Source organism: Ophidiomyces ophidiicola (genome assembly GCF_022830035.1).
Source record: "Ophidiomyces ophidiicola strain CBS 122913 chromosome Unknown scaffold_4, whole genome shotgun sequence".
In the NCBI taxonomy this organism is placed as follows: Eukaryota; Fungi; Ascomycota; class Eurotiomycetes; order Onygenales; family Onygenaceae; genus Ophidiomyces; species Ophidiomyces ophidiicola.
The window spans coordinates 1222132-1242586 of NW_026054644.1; the positions used below are offsets into that span (position 1 = coordinate 1222132).

The 20455-nt window shown below is 48.1% G+C and overlaps 4 protein-coding genes across 4 annotated transcripts; 2 read left to right on the forward strand and 2 right to left on the reverse strand.

Moving 5' to 3' along the window:
• Positions 1-468: 468 nt before the first annotated feature.
• LOZ57_001842 (uncharacterized protein) lies at positions 469-5316 on the reverse strand (the record flags this gene model as incomplete). The annotated part of the gene is made up of 9 exons (XM_049250924.1): positions 469-717; positions 778-1108; positions 1161-1819; positions 1872-2013; positions 2074-2131; positions 2179-2888; positions 2947-3834; positions 3886-4555; positions 4608-5316. The coding sequence occupies 9 exons, from the start codon at positions 5314-5316 to the stop codon at positions 469-471; spliced, it is 4416 nt and encodes a 1471-aa protein (XP_049110508.1).
• Positions 5317-5646: 330 nt separating this feature from the next.
• GCN1 (translational activator of GCN4) lies at positions 5647-15483 on the forward strand (the record flags this gene model as incomplete). The annotated part of the gene is made up of 13 exons (XM_049250925.1): positions 5647-5770; positions 5828-7923; positions 7984-8665; positions 8726-8917; positions 8981-12805; positions 12853-13044; positions 13104-13259; positions 13310-13391; positions 13442-13583; positions 13633-14180; positions 14674-14943; positions 15041-15191; positions 15331-15483. 13 exons carry the CDS (start codon positions 5647-5649, stop codon positions 15481-15483), a joined length of 8613 nt encoding a protein of 2870 aa, XP_049110509.1.
• A 543-nt stretch (positions 15484-16026) lies between these two features.
• LOZ57_001844 (uncharacterized protein) lies at positions 16027-17157 on the reverse strand (the record flags this gene model as incomplete). The annotated part of the gene is made up of 1 exon (XM_049250926.1): positions 16027-17157. The coding sequence occupies one exon, from the start codon at positions 17155-17157 to the stop codon at positions 16027-16029; it is 1131 nt and encodes a 376-aa protein (XP_049110510.1).
• A 1086-nt stretch (positions 17158-18243) lies between these two features.
• Positions 18244-19966, forward strand: LOZ57_001845 (uncharacterized protein; the record flags this gene model as incomplete). Its single annotated transcript, XM_049250927.1, has 2 exons — positions 18244-18268; positions 18585-19966. The coding sequence occupies 2 exons, from the start codon at positions 18244-18246 to the stop codon at positions 19964-19966; spliced, it is 1407 nt and encodes a 468-aa protein (XP_049110511.1).
• Between the last annotated feature and the right edge of the window lie 489 nt (positions 19967-20455).

Consider the following 20455-nt stretch of genomic DNA (forward strand, 5'->3'; position numbering starts at 1 on the left):
AACTTGAAATGTCGCTGGCTAAGGGACGGCTAGAATTTGGCGCTAAGTGTTGTACAAATCTGCCGCTTTATTATCTTTTGCTTGAAATAATCTGCTCATCATTGCTCGCAAAATTTACTGAAAGGATCCATCCAATTGAAACTGGGGAGGCGGGCTTCCGCTAGTTAACTAGTCAGACTGACACATTGCAAACCAACTCGATCCCCTCCCTGACTACGAACTATTCAAAGTCGAATGAATGAGTTAGCAGCTTCCCTTATGACAGGAGAATAAACGTCTCAACTTTGATTTGATACTCCGCTACTTAGATGCGTTAAGTCCCGCCCTAACAGTAGCATAACTATCAAACCTTAAGACGATCAAGGCTTCTTGTGGATCCAGTAATGGGGTTTCTTATTTCTATTGAGCAATTGAAATCTGTAGGGATTTAGCGAGGCGGGTCGAAAGGTGCTAGACCAACGAATGCGCTCAGAAAAGGCGACTGTTTGTGCGTTGGGCTGTCTCGTCTCGTTTCTCCTTCTGCTGAGCGAATACCAGCTGCCAAAGGTCAAGCCATTCCTTCTGGTCAACTGTTAACTCCTTTTTGGGCGTTCGAAATTTTTGGGCTAGAATGTCTCTCATGTTCGTGCTCAGTGCCTTCAGTGCGGCCATTGATTTCCAATCCTTAACCGAAAGTCTGATACGACTACCATCGATTGAAATAACACCGGAGTATAACTATTCCAAGTAAAAGGACTGTGGTTAGCGATAGGTTCTGGGAGGCTTGATAGGACTGACCTTAAATTCAACGTCACCACAAAGCAGTGCAATGGAGAATTCATCCACAGCACTAGTCTCATGCGCATTGTAATTTCTATTCTGTGATTGCATGATATGATAATAAGATAGCCATTTGATCACAGGCCCTGCCGTTTTATTCACCGACGTTGAATGGAGAACAACTGATTGATTATTCGATATATTTCGCCATCCTTTGCCTTGCCGAGTAAGGAGTCTGGGATAGAAGCTCCATGCAATTACTGAGTTCACAACCAAATCGTTGTCACTGTTGATATCTAGTCGCTGTGGTACGATGAAAAACTGACGTTTGCGCCCAGAAAATCGCGCTCTACGGTGATAATTAGTAAAATAGCATTTTGGCAAGAAAGTTATACACGAACCTTTTTAGAGAAGACTGCTCAGAGGCATCTAGCCTGACAAGGCCCGTATCAACTAAGGAGACCAATAGTTGTGTTTTAACGTCCTCAATACTCAGCAGGGCCTGAGGGCTTAAGCAATTCTTTCGACAGAAGCTGAACTCATTCATCCCTGGTGTGTCGCGATACTTTTTCCAAGCGCGGTAGGCATTGTAAACGGAGAGCAGATCAGAGTTCCCTAGAATAGATAAGAATTTTGAATAGAATTTCCCAATAGAGTAGCAGACAAAACACTTACCACGTTGAAATGCATGTTTGGCAGCTCTTGTTTGGACACTCGAAGTAGCAGTGTGGACGAATGGGGATTTAGAAGATAAAATTGCTGCGATGCTAACAGCCGCGTCGACACACCTAAAAACGCTGCCGTACAAAATTAGTTTGCCTAAAAATACGTCCAATGGCAATTGAGCAAGTTGTCTGCCGAGAGGTGTTAGCATCTCTGCGCCAGTCAGTGCTTTAACAGCTTTCAAAGCCTCAATGGCTCGTCGTATATTTCTGGAAGATGGAGGATCTGGAGCTTCCGACAGTGTGTCCTCAATATCACCTAGATTGCATATTTTTACCCGGAGAATCAAATCCTGAAGAGAAAGGCGCAGCATTTCCGGGGTCTGCTGTTCTGCTAGCTGGGAAAAAGTCAGCTCTAGCTAAAGTCTGTTCAGAAAAGTAGTGACAAACCAGCTTATCGTGACGATATTTTGTGAAAAGGTGAAAACATATGCCTTGTTGAACTCTGCCAGCTCTACCTCGTCGCTGTTTTGCATTTGCCCGAGATATGAACATTTCAACAAGCTTAGATACTTGTCGTCGCTCATCAAACCTGTCAATTATCAGAAGAATGTTGGTTGTATGTATGTATGTGCTAAGGACTGTCACTCACCGCATGACCTTTTCTTTCCCAGTATCTAAGACTGCAGTTACATCAGGTATTGTGATCCCTAAGTTAAGTTAGCAAAGGAAATAATAATATTTTTACTTTACTTGCCAGTTTCAGCAATGTTGGTTGCAATGACGATTTTTCTTATTCCCTTTGGCGGAACCAAGAAAGCCTTCTCTTGATCTTCAGTGGCAATTGAAGAATGCAAGGCATGCACTATCCATCCCTCCCCGAAAAAAGAATCCGAAAGTAATAAATCATGAAGTTTGCGAATTTCCGCAAACCCAGGCATAAACACGAGCATTGCATTGCTAAATGGTATAAGATTCGGTTTTGTTGCGATGGTGAAGATAAGGTTCATGATTAGCTGGTAATTAATGCGGCCCTCATGGAAAGAACAGACTGCATCCCGGGTTTGTTTATTGTATCCAGATAATGTCGACCGTAGTCCTTCATCTGGCTCCGATTTCTCGTCACTCGAAGAGTCACTCTCATCGGTAAGATCTGTAGACTCCCCATGGGAGTAATGTTTTGTTATTTCGATGGCATCCTCTAAATATTTGGTCTGAACTGGGAAAGTTCGGCCTGGGATATCCAAAATTGGTGCACCACCTAGGTACGTAGAGAACCGCTTGGCATCGACAGTTGCAGACATGAGTATCAGTTTTAAATTGCTCCGTTGATGCAATAAGCGCCGAAGGATAATCAATAAAAAGTCAGTATCAAGTGTTCGCTCATGAACTTCATCCAAGACAAGGTGAGTAATTTCACTAAACTCTTGAGGTCGTTCTACCATTCTGATAACAACCCCTGTAGTCCTACAGAAACACCTCAGTACATAGTAGAATAAGGGGAAACAGGTAGCACTGCACTTACGCAAAAACCAGCCTAGTTGATATTGAAATCTTGCTTTCTAGCCTTATTGAATATCCAACAAGTGAACGACTTGTTCCAATGGCATCCTTACCTTCGCCAAGTTCTTCACTTACTCGTTTTGCCAGAGATATAGCGGAAATTCGTCGAGGCTCGGTAACGTAGACCTTGCACGACCTTCCAAAGAGCAATTCGTTTTCAAGAATGAAGGAAGGAATCTGAGTACTTTTCCCGCTTCCTGTCTCGCTACATATAATAAGAGTTCGGTTTTTTTCCAGTGTCTCAAGAATTTGGGGTTTAAATTGCCATATAGGCAGCGTCATCCGGGTAACCTGCATTTGTTTGTATGCTGCTGTTGAAGATCGATCTGTCCAGAGCGCTTGGTAGTACTCCGAGGAAGGGGGACTATTGAAATATTGTAGGTTTTTTTCCGATAGCGGTGTTCCGAGTCCATTCCGTTGCTTAAAATTTTCGGTTAATACAATATCTTCGTCGGCTAGGCTTTTCGTTTGCTGTAATAGATTTCGTATATTCTTGACCGCTTCTCTGTCTTGGATATCTTCGTTCTCCTTTCGTGCGTTGACTAGTTCTTCCCATACATCTCTCCACACTCCCTGTAATCTTATTGGCGCCTTATTTTCCCTTTGTGAGCTGGCAGTAATCAAGAATAGGGCAACAACAGAAATATAAGATTCAGCCTGTAGTGCTGTTGATGCACTCAAAGAAACCATCGAAATTTTGGTGAGACGAGAATTTGAGTTGTAGGATAAGCCAGCCAACGGAAAGTGAGGTAAAGGATCCTGGAGTTTCGACCAGAGTATCTCAATGCTCTTGCGATGGGACCGAGGTGCGGATACAACATCCAAATATGCTATTTTATATTCAGGATCTCTGTATAATACTCAGCTATAAGTATAGAGACACAGGCTAGGAAGGGTTCACCTCGTTTTGCAGGTTTCTTCTAGAATACGGCGGGGATTTAGACCTGGAAGTTTACCAAAATCTCGTATTTTGACAACTTCGCTCTTTGTCTCAGAAGTATCGGCAGTGATAGGAGTCTGGGAATCCGGCTCAGCGCCGAACATGGCTTCAAGTATGCCTTCTTCCTCGTTTTCACTCTCTAACAATGCCGACGATACAGTGACGCCTTGGTGATCGTTAATGGCCAAATTACCTTTATTCTCATCGTGCAGCAATTTTCGAGTAGTTTGAAGAGATTCCACATTTTGGCGCAGCTTCTGTGAGGTTCTGGCGCGCAAATCTGTCAAAATTTTCTTCCATTGTGAGTCTGCCTGTTCGGGATCAAACAATATATCGTTTTCAATTACTACAAGTTTCTTCTTTAGCCTCCCTATTTTTCGATCAACTGTGGCACTATCTGCAACGCTGGGCACTGTTTTTTTGGTGGTCGGTTTAGAATGGTTGAAAAAGGTTGGATCCAACGCATAAATACGTGATCGAAGTTCTAGATATCGAGGTATCAAAGAGTCAGGGTCAAGATAACTATCAGAAGAGTCTGAGAGGGCGTCAGCTTGAAAGGCCTCCAGCTCTTTTCCTGGCTTCAGTACGGGTGTACTGGTGCCCGAACAGAAGAACGTTGATTCCAATTCAGCTATTTGTTGTTAGTAAAAGTCATAATTTCGGACTTTTGAGTCTATCCGCACCGTCCTGATTATCTAGTCTAATCATAGACTTTGGCTGTTCATAGGCAGGCAGCTCATCTTCAGCGATATGCAATGCTAGCCATTCCAGAGCTTGGTCCAGTGGTATAGACTCATTAGAGTAATGCATAAGAATGCATCTTAAAGCTTCATTCACCTTGGATTCAGGAAATCCCAGCTTAAGTAGAGTTTGGCTTAACGTCCACAAGTCTACACATAGGTCATCCTCACCGACCATGTTAGTGGCACGCTCATCTCGTTTATTGAAATAGGATGCTAGCTTTTTGAAGTCCTTAGTCTGCTTTTCAAGAATGAAAGTGCGGATATCTGGAGACAACCATTCATGTAAATTGAAGGTTGTACCTTGCGCACGGAATGTCCGACGTTCAGTCTCGAGTTTCCCAGCTTGACGAGAGGCTTCGCTTTTGCATCTTGCTCCATGCTTATCCAGAATAGACTGTAACTCGGCAGCTTCAAAGTGCCTTTCAAGGTCTTCTGATGACAGTTCCTTGAGTGCAGTTTTGGATTCAGAAACTTCATTTACATCAGTTTCGAGATGTGCTGCGGGTTCCTTGTGTACAACGGCTTCAGTGGAACGCCCCCCATCTACTGGTTCCGTGGCATTTATATTTTTGGTTTTAGAGGGGATTGACACAGTTGTGAATCCTCTCGCTGGGTTTGAAATAGGCTTCTTCTTGCGATTTGGTGCCATAAATGGATGGTAGTGCGGGGCGATTATAAGTAGGTAGAGGTCAACAGTGAGTGGGTGCTGCTGGGTGAGTAAATGAATAAACCGCAGGCAAAATATCAGATAAGGATGCCTTTGGTAAGCACAAGAAAGAATTAAAATGTAAGCATGGATTGGTCTGAGCTGGTATTTATGTAGCTTTGCTTGTCAACGCCAGGACGCTGGGATGCTCGTTAAATCCAGACCTAAAATTCACAGTCATCGGCTTTCGAAACTAACAACCAAAAAACCACAGCTCCACCACGCCGCATCTTTATCGTTCCATGCTATGGCATGTGTGAGGGACATGCAAGCATGGATGAATTCGAGTGGAATGATGTCAAGGATGGCGCGCTCGACTCCTTGAAGGCCACCATTTTCTCCAGCTCAACATCCCGCCGCCGCGCCGCTCTCCATGAACTTCATGAGAAAATCCTCTGTAAGCCTACTATGCGTTGATTGGACTTAGCCGTTATTTTTCTGATTGTCTGAGAAGCACGCGACCTGCCTAAGGAATTGCATAGGCCTCTTCTAGATCTTCTTTTTGGAACCTACCCGGTATACGTTGATCGGGACTCCCGCCGAGACGCGCAACGATGCATTCAAGATATCTTTCGCGCTCCCATATCGTCCATTGACTTGAAAGAATTTGCGGTTAAACTTCAAAATGAATGCTGCAAACCAACTATTGCTGCTACAAATGCGTTCGTCCTCATCGAATGGTGTCATTTGCTTTTACAGCACCTAGGTCAACGCGGTGCAGAGAACCTTGAAGACGCAACACACTTAGCTATAAATACCTTGTCCGCTCATTCAAAAGCACTTGAAACGTGCCTCCGCTCATCTAAACGAGAAGGCTTGAAACACTCTGCCATAATTGTGTCTAGGAGAGCGTTGCGAGTTATCCTAAAAGAGGAGAATGGCAACGAGGTTGTGCGTCGCCTGGTTGACCAGCTTACCAGCGATTCGAGTTCAGGTTTTCGGAATGCACCTTTTCTTGGAGTTATATCTGGCGTTTGTGCACGACTTCCTAACAGGCGGCCTGTCATGGAGGAGGTGAAAGACAGTGTTTTTCGTTTTTTCATAAAAGACATTTTGGGCTCTCGTATAATGGTTCCCATCCACATCGTGGACGGCTTACATGATTTTTTTATGGAATTTGCAACCGTGGAAGATCTTAATAGAGAAATCTGGCCGTCGCTCGAAAAGGCAACACTTAGAAGTCCGGAGGTGGTCTTTACGGGCATTATTCCCTCTCTAGTATCTGCGATCCCGCCACAGGTTGATTTGTCCGATATATTGCTATCACGACTGGCGAAACCAATTCTTGCGAGTCTTAAGTCCTCTGTTCAGGCCACTAGACAGGGTGCCGTGAAGGCATTTGAAGCCGTGATTTCCAGATGCAATGACAACAACTGTCTTCTTAAGATACTCCATGAGGTTCTTCAGCCTTTGAAAACTCTAAAGATCAGCAATGCGGAACACCGTACACTGCAAGCACAAATTTTAACCACTTTTCCTTGCTCTGAAGAAATATCCCAGGCAGTAGTATCTGATCTCTTGCCAGCATTGTCTCGTGAAAGCAATGAGCCTGCACTTGATGTTGAACTAAAGAGCTTTGTGCATCATCTAACCTACTTGATACGTGCTGGGTGTACCATTGGTGTGGATATTTTCGCTGCTATTGTGAAAGGTTGCGGTGAAAAGCGAAGTGGTTTTCGCAAAACCTGGATTGTTACTATTGGTGAAATGGTCTGGAATCTGGACAGTGGCTCCTTAACTGCCTCTCTACCCATCAAAAAGGGATTCTTAATCCCTGTGGTTGATAAATTTTCTGCCTCCTATGATGAGATTGTTGCTAACCCTCTACCTGCAGCCCAGGGTGGAACAATTTTAATGGCATACGTATTTCTGGCACTCTCGTGTCAGAACCTCAAAGGCGTGAAGCTTGATGATGCTAAAGCTCTTGTTCATACAGACGAGATTATTAGACAGTCACTGTTGCTAGCCCCTAAACCCTCATTCTTGCTAAATGCCAAGGTACTGGCCAAACTGGCTTCGAAAGAAGAACTCACATGGAGTGCTCGTGCATTGTCTAAACTGTCCGAAGAACCAAGCTTTTTGGCTGCAGATACATCTGTGAAGGATGCCTGGGCGCAAGCGTTTCTCTATATGATTACATCTAATACAGCTCCTCCAGAAACTCGAGAATTTGCACATGCTCAACTAACTCAGAGCTATCTAAGCAACCCGGAAGTGATTGGAGAAACGATAAGGCAATCTATATGGAAGTGGCTTCTTGCAATCGAGGTCGGAGACAAAGACTCGGTTGCTATCGCTTCTGGAAGCGGGGGTGACAGACTCTTTCTCGCAATTAGAGCTATCGTTCCCTCGCTATCGAGGCTATCAAGCAATGGCGCGCAATCCGCGCGACTTAACAAGCACCTAATTGAACTTCTGGTGTTATGTCGCCCCGAAATAATTCCTAAGGTGAACTGGATAGATGTTGTTCTAAAGGCCGGCGTAGACCCTGGTCAGCTTGTACAGAACCACCCTGCTGAGTGCATGAGCCAAGTGTTACTCGCTACCGAAGTAAGTTATGTTTTTTATTGTATACAATACTTTGGCAAAACTGATGATGTGGTTTTCCAGGATGAAACGCGAGCAAAACTCTCTGTGGGGAAGCTTGCAGCGTGGAACGCCGCTGCTGAACTTGCCTTTGTTGCCCCAGATGATATGATACCGAAACTTGTTAAACAATTTGAAGCAGACCTGAACGTTGATAGGTTTACGAGATTTGGTTTACTAGACATTGAAATTGCGCGTCACCCTGAAGACTCGACTTTTATAGATGTTCTGTCCGCCAAAACTACACGATTACCAGGGAAAGGTGACAAGGATTATGACACCCTCAAATGGGAACAGGAGCTTCGAACTGAAATGGCTCGGAAGCGCGGTCAGCAACAAAAGAAGCTAACTCCAGATGAACAAAAAAAGGTGAATGCACAACTTGCCAAAGAAGGTGAAATTCGGAAATCTGTCCAGTCTCAAGAGCAGTTTATTTTGCGAGGGGCCGGCATTGTCGAAAGTCTTGCCAAAGGGCCTTCTACCGGTGCGGACGGATGGATCAGCCAAGCAGTCAATGCTTTGAGCCTTCTTGTCAAGGCTGGCGCAGGTTCATTAGTTGGAGATAGTATATCCAAAGCATATGTGGCTTGCACTAATCTGTTATCTAGCCGTTTGGAGGAAATCCGACCATTTATTGGCATTGCCACCCTTCGCTCCTTGGGAAAGACCTATTTGTCCTCTGACCTTGAAGTGGAATCTCTTGGGAGTTGGTTTTCTCGCTCTGCAAATATTTTCTTTTGAAATGTCGCTAATCCGATGTTGATAGGCCTTGTCACTCGAATTCTCTACCGTGTTCGACTTATATCCGAGCAGCGACCATTTGATGGCGTTTCCTTTGCAATCCTACTTCAGCTAATATTCGTTGTCCTCGAAAGAGATGGAATCGAAGAGGCCGATGAAACGCAGGGAGAGCAGGTTCTTCTTGCCCTTGAGTTTCTTTCAATTCATGCTAGCTTATGTATGTCGAAAGGTTGTTTGTATTTCTTGCGTATTCTTACTAATGATTTTTTTTATCTTTTAGTCTCTGAGACCAGACTTCCCAGAACGGAGACGTTGCGACAACTCATATCTGTGATGCGATTACATCCAGAGCATTATAAATTAATACGCGATCTCCTTGCTGATATATGCCGCTCTATAGCGGGAAATGTGAATGCGGATGAACTTACTATTTTCCTTCAGGGGGCAATTGTCCCCGAAACCTCGGTGCGCAGTGCCGTTCTCCAAGCAGTCGAGGCCGAAATGGATCTCACGGATCTTGATTTCTCTGAATATATCTGGTTAAGTTGTCATGATCTTGTACCTGAAAATGCTGAATTATCCAAGATGATATGGGAAGAGAACGGTCTCGAAGTCGATGAAAACTCTCCAAACCTTATCATGAATTACCTTGACAGTGCTGATCCTCAATTAAGGGGTGCAGCGGCAGAAGCACTTGCGCATTCATGTGAAGTCAGTGCAACAGTTTTTACAGGAGCCCTTCAAAAGCTCGAAACCAAGTATCGAGATGAAATTGCGCCGAAAGCCCCGCAGACAGACGCATACGGGATGCCAAAGAAGATGGAACCGCCAGATAACTGGGAACTCCGGAGCGGTATAGCTTTGGCCTTAAAAGCAATGGCTCAATTGTTCGAAAGAGATCGTGTTGTTGAGTTTTTTCAATTTTTAATCAACGATGGTCCATTAATCGATAAAAATGCTTCTGTTCGCAGGCAGATGGCCGAAAGTGGGAGTGCAGTGATAGCTCTGCACGGACAAGAGAATGTTGAGAAGCTTATGGAGCTTTTTGAGACTACATTGGCGTTATCTGACAAAGCTACAGAGCAATCTGATTGGCTTAACGAGGCAGTGATCATTTTGTATGGATCGCTTGCTCGTCATCTTGAATCAAATGATAAACGACTACAAACTGTTGTCCAAAAACTTCTCGACACACTCTCTACTCCATCTGAAACGGTTCAATTTGCGATTTCTGAGTGTTTGTCCCCCCTTATTAGGCTTTCAACCTCCGAAATCTCATTCTATATTGAAACCTTGATTGACCAACTACTACATTCGAAGAAATACGCCTCAAGGCGAGGAGCAGCGTACGGTCTCGCAGGCGTTGTTCATGGGAAAGGGATATCTTCTTTGCGTGAGTTTCGTATCATGTCACAGCTCAAAGATGCGTCCGAAAATAAGAAAGAACCAAATGAACGGCAAGGAGCACTGCTCTCTTTTGAGCTCTTTTCTTCAATACTAGGCCGAGTCTTTGAGCCATACATCATCCAAATTGTTCCTCAATTACTAGTGGGCTTCAGCGATCCCCTCATTGATGTTCGTGACGCTTGTCTGGATGCTGCCAAAGCATGTTTTGCGAGCCTCAGCTCCTATGGGGTGAAGCAAATTCTGCCGACTTTGTTGGAAGGGTTGGATGATCAACAGTGGAGGAGCAAGAAGGGTGCCTGTGACCTCCTCGGAGCCATGGCATATCTGGATCCTCAACAATTGGCAGTAAGCCTCCCGGATATTATTCCGCCCCTTACTGTTGTTCTCAATGATAGCCACAAAGAAGTTCGGAATTCTGCCAATAGAAGTCTTCAGCGCTTCGGTGACGTTATTAGCAATCCGGAAGTAAAAGGCCTCGTCAATATTCTGTTGAAAGCCCTGAGCGATCCTACAAAATATACCGATGAAGCGTTGGATGCCTTAATTAAGGTATCCTTTGTTCATTATCTCGATGCACCTTCCTTGGCTCTTGTTGTGAGAATTTTAGAAAGGGGACTAGGAGATCGGTCGGCGACGAAACGCAAAGCTGCTCAGATTATTGGCAGCTTGGCTCACCTTACAGAGAGGAAAGATCTCACATCTCATCTTCCAATTTTAGTTGCCGGCCTCAAGATTGCAATTGTTGATCCCGTACCTACCACCCGTGCCACGGCTTCCAAAGCACTTGGGTCTCTCATCGAAAAACTCGGAGAAGATGCATTGCCAGACTTGATCCCAAGTCTAATGACTACTCTTAAATCAGACACCGGGGCAGGGGATCGCCTGGGTTCTGCCCAGGCCCTTTCTGAGGTTCTCGCTGGCCTCGGAACATCTCGACTTGAAGAGACATTGCCGTCGATACTACAGAATGTGTCTAGTTCGAGAGCTGCTGTTAGGGAAGGGTTTATGTCGTTATTCATTTTTCTTCCTGCTTGCTTCGGCAACAGCTTTGCTTCGTATCTTAGCAAAATCATTCCTTCGATCTTATCAGGCTTGGCTGATGATGTGGAGGCTATACGAGAAACGTCTCTGCGTGCTGGTCGTTTGCTAGTCAAGAATTTTGCCACAAAATCTATCGACTTGCTACTTCCGGAGCTCGAGCGAGGATTAGCAGATGATAGCCATCGCATTCGTCTTAGCTCTGTTGAATTGGTCGGCGATCTTTTATTCAACCTTACTGGTATTAATGCTCAAGCAGATGTTGAAGAAGAGGACGACACTGCTGCTCAAGCCGGGCAATCTCTTCTAGAAGTTCTCGGTGAAGATAAACGTAATAAAGTGTTGTCAGCACTTTACATTTGTCGTTGCGATACCTCTGGACTTGTTCGAAGCGCTGCAATCAATGTGTGGAAAGCCCTGGTTGCAAGTCCTCGAACTCTTAAGGAATTGGTACCTACGCTTACGCAGTTCATTATCCGTCGCTTGGGTAGCGCAAACATGGAACAAAAGGTCATTGCTGGGAACGCTCTAGGAGAATTGATCAAAAAGGCTGGAGAAGGTGTTCTTTCTACTCTTTTACCGTCACTTGAAGCAGGCCTCTTAGCTTCAACTGAAACTGATGCAAAACAAGGCATTTGCATTGCACTTCGAGAGCTTGTTATTTCCTCGTCCTTAGAATCCCTTGAGTCTTATGAACGGAGCCTTATTTCTATCGTGCGATCTGCATTGCTAGATGCCAATAAAGACGTCCGGGAAGCTGCTGCAGAAGCTTTTGATGCTTTGCAGCAGGCCTTAGGAAAACGTATTGTCGATCGAGTTTTGCCGGACCTTCTGAATCTATTACACCAAGATACAGAGGCAGACCGGGCCCTTGCAGCACTTCTTACTCTACTCACGGACTATACCCGTGCCAACATAATTCTTCCGAATCTTGTACCGACTTTGTTGGCTAGCCCAATGACCGTGTTCAATGCTAAAGCATTGGCTTCTCTAGCTGAAGTTGCCGGTAGCGCTCTCACCCGAAGATTGCCAACCATCTTGAATTCTTTGATAGACAACTCTCTCTCAGCCAAAAACGAAAAACTCAGACCCGAAATCCAGAATGCATTCGATGCTATCCTCACTTCTATTGACGAATTTGATGGCTTGAACGCAGCCATGAATGTAATGCTTACCCTCATGAAGCATGAAGATCATCGCAAGCGTGCAGCTGCAGCGAATCGCTTGTCATCGTTCTTTATGAATACCACTCTCGATATTTCCCGTTACTACCCAGAATTGATCCGTGTGTGTCTGATATCGTTTGACGACTCTGACCGAGATGTTGTATTAGCATCTTGGGAAGCGCTTAGCAAACTGACCTCTCATATGCGAAAAGAGGAAATGGAAGGTTTGGTAATTTCGACACGCCAAGTCCTCAAACAAGTTGGTGTAGCAGGTGCCAATCTTCCCGGCTTTTCGTTACCCAAAGGAATCAACGCCATCTTTCCTATATTTCTCCAGGGCCTTCTTAACGGCAATGTCGAGCAACGGGTTCAATCTGCTTTGGCTATCGGTGATATGATTGATAGAACTAGCCCTGAGGCCCTCAGGCCTTCAGTGACTCATATTACCGGTCCGCTGATTCGTGTTGTATCAGAGCGCTCTGTTGAAATAAAATGTAGGGTCTCTCCCTGTTGTAAACCTATCTTTAGCTGATATCTTTAGGTGCCGTCTTCCTTGCTATCAACAAGCTGCTTGAGAAGATACCACAATTCGTGAAGCCCTTTCTTCCACAACTACAAAGAATTTTTGCGAGAGGTTTGGCAGATTCAACAAGTGAAGCCCTACGAGCAAGAGCGTCAAAAGGTTTAGGAATTCTCATCACACTGACACCAAGAGTTGATCCTCTTATTTCTGGTATGAGATATCTATGGTTTTTGATTCTTAGTATACTGTATGTCTAACAATGGCGTTAGAGCTTATTGCGGGAGCCAAAACACCAGACACCGGTGTCAAAAATGCAATGGTTCGTGCATTGCAGGAAGCTGTTGATAAAGCTGGACAGAACATGAACGATGCATCGAAACAAAGCATCCTTGATTTAATTGACAATGAATTAAACGACCGTGATGGTAAGAAATGTTGCGTTTCTTGAGCCGGCGACATAGCTGACTTGCTACAGATGCATCCAACATCAATAATGCGCAACTGATTGGTGCACTTATTAAATCACTCCCGGAAGCTACAGCTATTCCTTTGATTAAGTACGTTGTTTCCTACTGTTCTTTGAGAGGGACGCTACTAATGAATATAGAAACCGAGTTCTTTCAACAAACTTCACCCATCTTTCCATCCTTACTCTGAATTCCATATTAGCAGAGTCGCCAAAATCGATATCAGACAAATTCCCAGACGAAACCTTGTCCATTATTTGTCAAGGAATAAAGCACAAAGATGTTAGTATTAGCCCTGGTAATGAAGATCATGATCCTAATTTCTATCTAGGTTTTTATATCTAGCAATAGTGTGCTTGCCGCTGGTAAATTCCTGTTGGCTACAGATATTGATCGCGATACCGAGACAGATAGGGTGGTTCTCGAAACTTTGATATCGGTGATACCGCCAGGAGGTCCGATTGACACACGTCGTGTGGCTTTAGTGGTCCTCCGAACCGTTAGCCGATTAGAACCTGACCTTGTCGGGCCACATCTTCCTTTGCTGGTGCCGCCCGTGTTTTCCAGCGTGCGCGATCCAGTTATACCAATCAAACTTAGTGCAGAAGCTACGTTTTTGACATTACTTCAGGTGGTAGATGCAGGAAATGCTATCTTTGACAAATATATACAAGGGCCTGGTGCAGATCTACCGACGACAGTTAAGCGAAGTATGCAGGACTACTTTAAGCGCGTTGCCTTACGATTAGCAACGCAAGCCCGCGAGCGACGAGACGCGGAAGGCGGTGCTGGTGGATTGGATTTAGCTAGCGATGAAGCCGACGATGAAAGAGAGCTTTGGAGCGTTGGTAGAGTTGATCTGGGGGAGTTCTCTGAAGAGTAGGCTATATACAAACCCATACGTCGATAGGTGCTATCTCAAAAAACTATTTGATGTTGTTCGCCGAACTGCCTCCATAACATTACCGTTAGGATTTGCGCCAAAAGATGCGTTCCACCGCAGCTTTTAGGTGTCGTGGTTCAGATTTCCCTTTTCGGCAAAGCCTCGCGTAGCCCTAAGTTGTGGGAGTTCGGCTCGCTTAGGAGAAGCACAGTGCTTAGTCACCGCAGCGACAAACCTTGCTCCGCCCACACCATCGCTGGTGTTGACGACGAGAATCGAACAACCATCCATCGACAAACTCGGCTATCGAAATCAACGGCGTCAAGATGTAAGTCTATTAGTCCCATGAGTTGATCTCAACCACTTCCTCAGTGTTCCCCGTAAGGAATCAAAACGCTCACGCCGCAATACTCCTCACGACGATTTGACCGCAATATCAAGAAGGGGGAAATTCAGTGGGCGTCTGGCTGACACTTCTACTCTTTGCAGGGTCAACCTCCGCACTCAGAAGCGCCTGGCCGCTGCGGTCGTCGGCTGCGGTCAACGTAAGATCTGGCTCGACCCCAACGAAGTCAACGAAATCTCCACCGCCAACTCCCGCCAGACCATCCGGAAACTCATCAGCGATGGCTTGATCATCCACAAACCCGTCACGATGCACTCGCGTGCGAGAGCCCGTGAGCTCGCAGAGGCCCGAAAAATCGGCAGACATCGAGGTTTCGGTAAACGAAAGGGTACAAAGGACGCCAGAATGCCCACGTAAGTTTTGAAGGCGGGGACATATTCGCTGCCCTGATGTCGAATTTTGCAATTGTGGCTGGCTTGCTGGGACTGACATGGGTTTTTTCGATTGCAGTCAAGTTTTGTGGATGCGTCGTCTGCGAGTCCTCCGCCGTCTTCTCGCCAAATACCGTGCCGCTGGCAAGATCGACAAGCACCTCTACCACGAGCTGTATCACTTGAGCAAGGGTAACACCTTCAAGCACAAGCGGGCTCTCGTCGAACATGTATGTCGTGGCCTTTTCTTTTAGTATCTTTTACTAGCTTTCCTTCGACATACCACATTCGCCACCTAGCCTAGTCACATTTCTTACATATCACTCACTACATCTATACGGACTACATGCTAATAAACACTTTGAATAGATCCACAAGGCCAAGGCCGAGAAACAACGTGAACGTGTTCTCAAGGAGGAGATGGACGCCAAACGTGCCAAGACAAAGGCTGCCCGCGAGCGACGACAGGAGCGTATTGCAGCAAAGAGAAATGCTCTTGTTGGCGAGACCGAGGAAGCTTAAATCATTCATTGTCTTTAATTTTTTTTTCCTTATACACATTATGGGTCAATGGCAAGGGATTTTGATTTTGACGATTATCGGGAGAAAAAAAAATTGAAGCCAACATTCTGCAATGAGCATCTAACCCTGTTTGATTCATATATCCGCCATTTGTCGTCCGTCTCGACCAGGCACAAAGGAAAAAAGGTTGAAAGGGGCCTTGAATAAGATTATGAAAGCGTAGAAAGGGGAGGTCACTTATGGACTATTCAGTGATACCAAGCCTGCGAAATCGTTGATTATGAACTTATGAGTGAGCAGACCTTGAATCTTTGAAATATAAAAAGTCCAATCTTCATCTGTTGATGAAATTTCAAGTGGCCTATTACATCCAAACCTAATAACCTTTTTACTACTTCTTTTGCTGGCGTGTAAATGTTTAAAATTGTATATGAACTATACTTTCTTTGGTAGTATGTTTCCTGTAATTGGTCCAGATACCTCTTTAATAGGAATAGTACAAGATGCATATATTGGCTTTGAGATTGGGCGGAGCTCCATATATCAACCCGGTACGTGGTCGTTATTGTAAGTTTCCATTGAACTTTCCTCATCATAGACTTCATCGTCTACGTTTAGATTGGCGATAAATTGAAAAAGACTAGATACGTCTTCTCTCTGATTGGGGGCTATCCCGACTTCCGGATCACGGGTCTTTCTCCAACTGGATATGACAGAGGCTGTGGCATGGAGCGGAGGTAAAGAGGAGATGCTAGCCCTAGGACTTCTGCCAGGAAGCACGATAACAGTGCTGCTGCAGCTTCGGGTGTGGGCATGCCGCGAGACTTGTTTAGTGGGTCGGGACGACGGCTCTGAATGTTCGGATGCAAATTCTTGAAGAGGATCGAGGGATGGGCTCGGTGATGGCGTGCTGATTCGATCGAGATCCTCCTCAAAAAAGATCACAGGGTCGCTTTGGAGCGACCGTCGGTCTAGGCTCTCCCTCAATGTTGAACCAGAAACTTGGTGAAATAACTCTATTGACGGAAAGCCTGACTCTCCGCAGCAAGTTGCGGGGGGTAGCGGCGAAGAGCACGGGGGATCGATGATGTCGAAGCAGCAGTCGGTAGGATCACAGATCTGCCTTTGGATAGCATGTATCGAATCATCAACTTGATTCGAAAGCGTGCTCTGTGTCTCTGACTCCATAGTATGACACGAGAGAGGAGGCGGCCGAGGAAAGTCGTATGGCATGGGCCCCAGGGAGCCCTTGCGAATCTGTAGAGGTCTGCAATGTGGCTGGATAAAGCTGCTGTCCGTATTTCCAGATGTGTGGGATACGGCAGGGGCGATTTCACTGGGCGATGGCTTCGTTAAGCCAGTATCTTCCTTCTTTTTCGACGATGTATCCTGGCTCGACAGTCTCCGGCACAGCGGGGCTCGCCCCAAGAGGTTTGAAGCCGAAGTAAGCAGCGCAGTGGACTTGCTGGTGCTCCTGGAGCCAGGAATCCGGCGTGCCATGGGCACACGGCCTCGCCGCACGTAGACGTAGCAGGTCAAAAGAGTGAAGAAAATAAGTATGCCACCGACTGTGCCCGCGACAACCAGAGCCAAACGCAGGCTAGCTTCTTCATCGGAAGCAATGGTGCGAGCATCTTCTGATCGGGGCAGGATGGAAGGGCATAGTACAGCCATTGTAAGTGTTCATATCAGATATCATTCAAAAGATCACGGAGGCATCAGATCTTCGTGGGAAAGCTTTTTTTTCCTCTCCCCTGCAATTGCTGGAGAGAAAGGAAATAAAAACAGAGCCCATGGCGCCATGGCTTCTGCTGCTGCTGCTACAGCTGCCGGGCAGACAGAGACGGGAGAAGACGCCTAGAACATGTTCGTGGTGTCGAGACGGCCCGTCGAAACATTGAAGGCGGCTGCCAGCATCCGCACGCGAGACACACGGAGACGTCGCCCGCCACGCCAAACGACAAGGCGGGAAGCCCAGCGGCTGGCGGCAGCAGCAGCAGCAGCACTAGCAGCAACGGCGCGCGTCGTCCATCTTGCCCGTTGCGGCAGTTTGTTGGTCTTCACGGCCGAGCAGAACCCGCGGCGGCGGCGGGGCTAACCGCTTCCGGGGGAGGGCAGGCGGGCCGGGTTTGGTCTAGTGCGGGCGTCCGGGGCGATTCGCCGCTGTGACCGGCGGGCCGGGGGTGGGCGGCGGCGGATTGGCCAGTGGCGACCAGGCGGGGTTTCGATACGGGCTGTATTGTACGGCGGATCCGCTGGCCATGCGACTCGCCTTCCGCAAGCACGACGCCCGCTGTTGCTGCTGCTGCTGCTGCGGAGTCTCCTCTCTCTCCTCTCTCCCTCCCTCTCTCTCACTCTCTTTCTTGTCTCGGTTTCTTTCTCCGCTTGCTTGATAACTTGACTCGCATTGAAGCAGCCTCCGAGCTTCCCAGCAGCACTCCTCTCCATCTGCTCTCCGTGTGTGCGTGAAACCCGTCGTATTCCCATATTGCTTTTTGTTTCCCTGCCGGATTTCCCTCACGCCGGTTCTCGACACGATCTGGTGTGAGATCACCTCTCCACACGAGACAAACGAGGCCCTCCTGTCGAAATACCTCCGCTGCCGACGAGTTGGGTGAATGCCCACTGCTCGACGTGACGCCTGCCCGGTCGTCTGCCCCCGTTTGCCTACCACCTTCGAGCCCACGGGTACCGCCAGACACAATCCTGCTTCCCCACCGTGCGCCGTGTGGTTAGCGCTCGCTTGCTTCCCTGGTCACGATGTTCTCCTGGGGAGGCGGCCTTGGTAAGACTGCCCTGCCATTGACTTAACGGACGGTTGGCCCTTGTTTCCTGCTTGACACACCCCTCAATGCCTTTGCCCCAGCCAGCCGTTTGCTCGCGATGCGATTCTCGCCCATTGCCATGCTTGGCGCGTGTTCCACGAGACATATAAGCTTCCAACTGCCAAACAAAAAAACAAATTAGGTTCAGCCCGCTCCCCATGGGCTCAGACCTCCACCGTCAGAGCACAAACGCGCTGTGACCGTTGGGGATCTACCCGTCAGCCCTGATAAGCACCGTTGGAGCACCTGAGCTGTAGCTGATCGATCAGTATCTAGCAATTCCGTCCCCTGCCATTGACACAGACAAGGAGCGCACCCCTCCTTCCCCAGCCACGCCGCTCGATTTCCCAGCGTATGTGCCGGAAGAGCTTCATTCCTACGAAGACGACCCAGATTGCGACAAGCTCGTCCGTTTACTGTCGATACTGAAGAGGCCGCAAGATGTGTCCGCCGAATACTTCAATGCGTTCAACCTGACGGTTGAGACGAACGTGCCGCCCACAGAGCTTCTCGACGGCCTAGGCTCGTTACCTCCTTACCAATGGCCAGAGCAGTCAGAGGTGGATGGCGCCGGCAAAAGTCTTATGAGCAACGGCAGCCCTTTCCCCGATAAGGAGAAGTATGAGATGCTGCGACGGGAATTGCTGTACGACAACGATGATGCCTTTCGAGCACTTTCTCGGATAGATCCGCTGCCTGGACATGAAAAGATACGGCTGACCCACGCACGGAAGTTCTGGTGTGGCTTAGAACATGTTGCTCAATATTGGGATTCGAGCTTAGATCAGTATACTGAGTACGACGATGATGAATTACCTATTCCTACGAGGATGGCTACCGATTGCGAGATGAATGATGCTGATGAGCGGCCTGCGCCACGGGCGGTGGATGGCATGGACATCGATAGCGAGGGCGGCGGCCACGAAGCGAGCCAGACGGCGAAGCGCAAGGGTGCAGGATCGAGAGTGATGTACAAAGGCCGGCGAATCGGAGCGGGGAAGGACATGCCGGACTCGATACGCGAGGAGATGATGCGCGGGTTCGTGGAGATGGTGGCGTGGCAGTTTGGGTGCCAGACGACGATCCCGACGCTTCCTCCGCGGCTGTTTGTGAAGGGGCTGCTGTTTCCGGTGCGGCAGAGCGTGGTGGTGGGGCGGGTGCCGCGGGACCGCGAGGCGGCGCGCATGCGGCGGCTGGAAGGGCCGGTGCTGTTGGTGCAGTGCCGCGGCGACACGCAGTTCCGGCGGGGGGACGGCGGCGGGCGGTACGGCGAGATGTGCGACGTGCTGCGCGAGACGGCGGCGATGCTGCTGCTGGCGCAGGAGCGCGGGCGCGAGGGCGCGGTGGAGGCCAAGCCCGGCGCCGGCAAGTGGTGGACGACGGAGCCGCGGTGGGGCGGGGCGGTGGACCACGGCATGGCGGAGGAGCCGGAGCAGCAGGAGACGGTCAGCGGCGGCGACGAGCGCGACGACCGGCGGGCGGCGGGGTTGGGGCGACGGCGGCCACCGGGACTGCGGGCGGGGGGGTTGAAGAAGCGGCGGACGCGCAGCGAGCAGTGGAAGCTGGTGCAGCCGGGGCCGAGCCTGTGGGACCGGCGGATGGACTACCGGCGGATCGGGCGGGGACGCGACACGGGGTTCGACGACGTAGGTGTATAGAATAATAATATGATTGTGTGGATGACGGCTGACGCGGGCGACAGATCTTCCTGGTGTCGTCGATCAACCACCACTTCGCGATCGTGCGGCTGCGGGTGCACGGGCGGTACCTGGGGTGGCTGCAGACGGGGGACGGCAAGGCAGACGCAGACGCAGAAGCAGAAGTGGATGATGGGCAGGCGTGGCGACGGCTGGCGATGCGGCGGACGCGGTGGTTCGACGTGCTGGAGGCAAGCGACCGGGCGGCCGGGCTGGAGGCGCTGTGGGCGGTGTTTGCGCACCTGCTGCGGCGCACCTGACGTTAGTTAGCTTTGTGGGGGACTAGCCCGGGCATTGAGACGAGATGTTTTTTTTTTTTTTTTTTTTTTTTTTTTTTTTTTTTTTTTTTTTTTTTTTGCGCGCTGACGACGTTACATGAGGGGGGGGGGATGAGCAGGGGGGATAAAATGAGGGGCGCCGGGTCTCTGGGCCGGGGGGGGAATTGGAGGG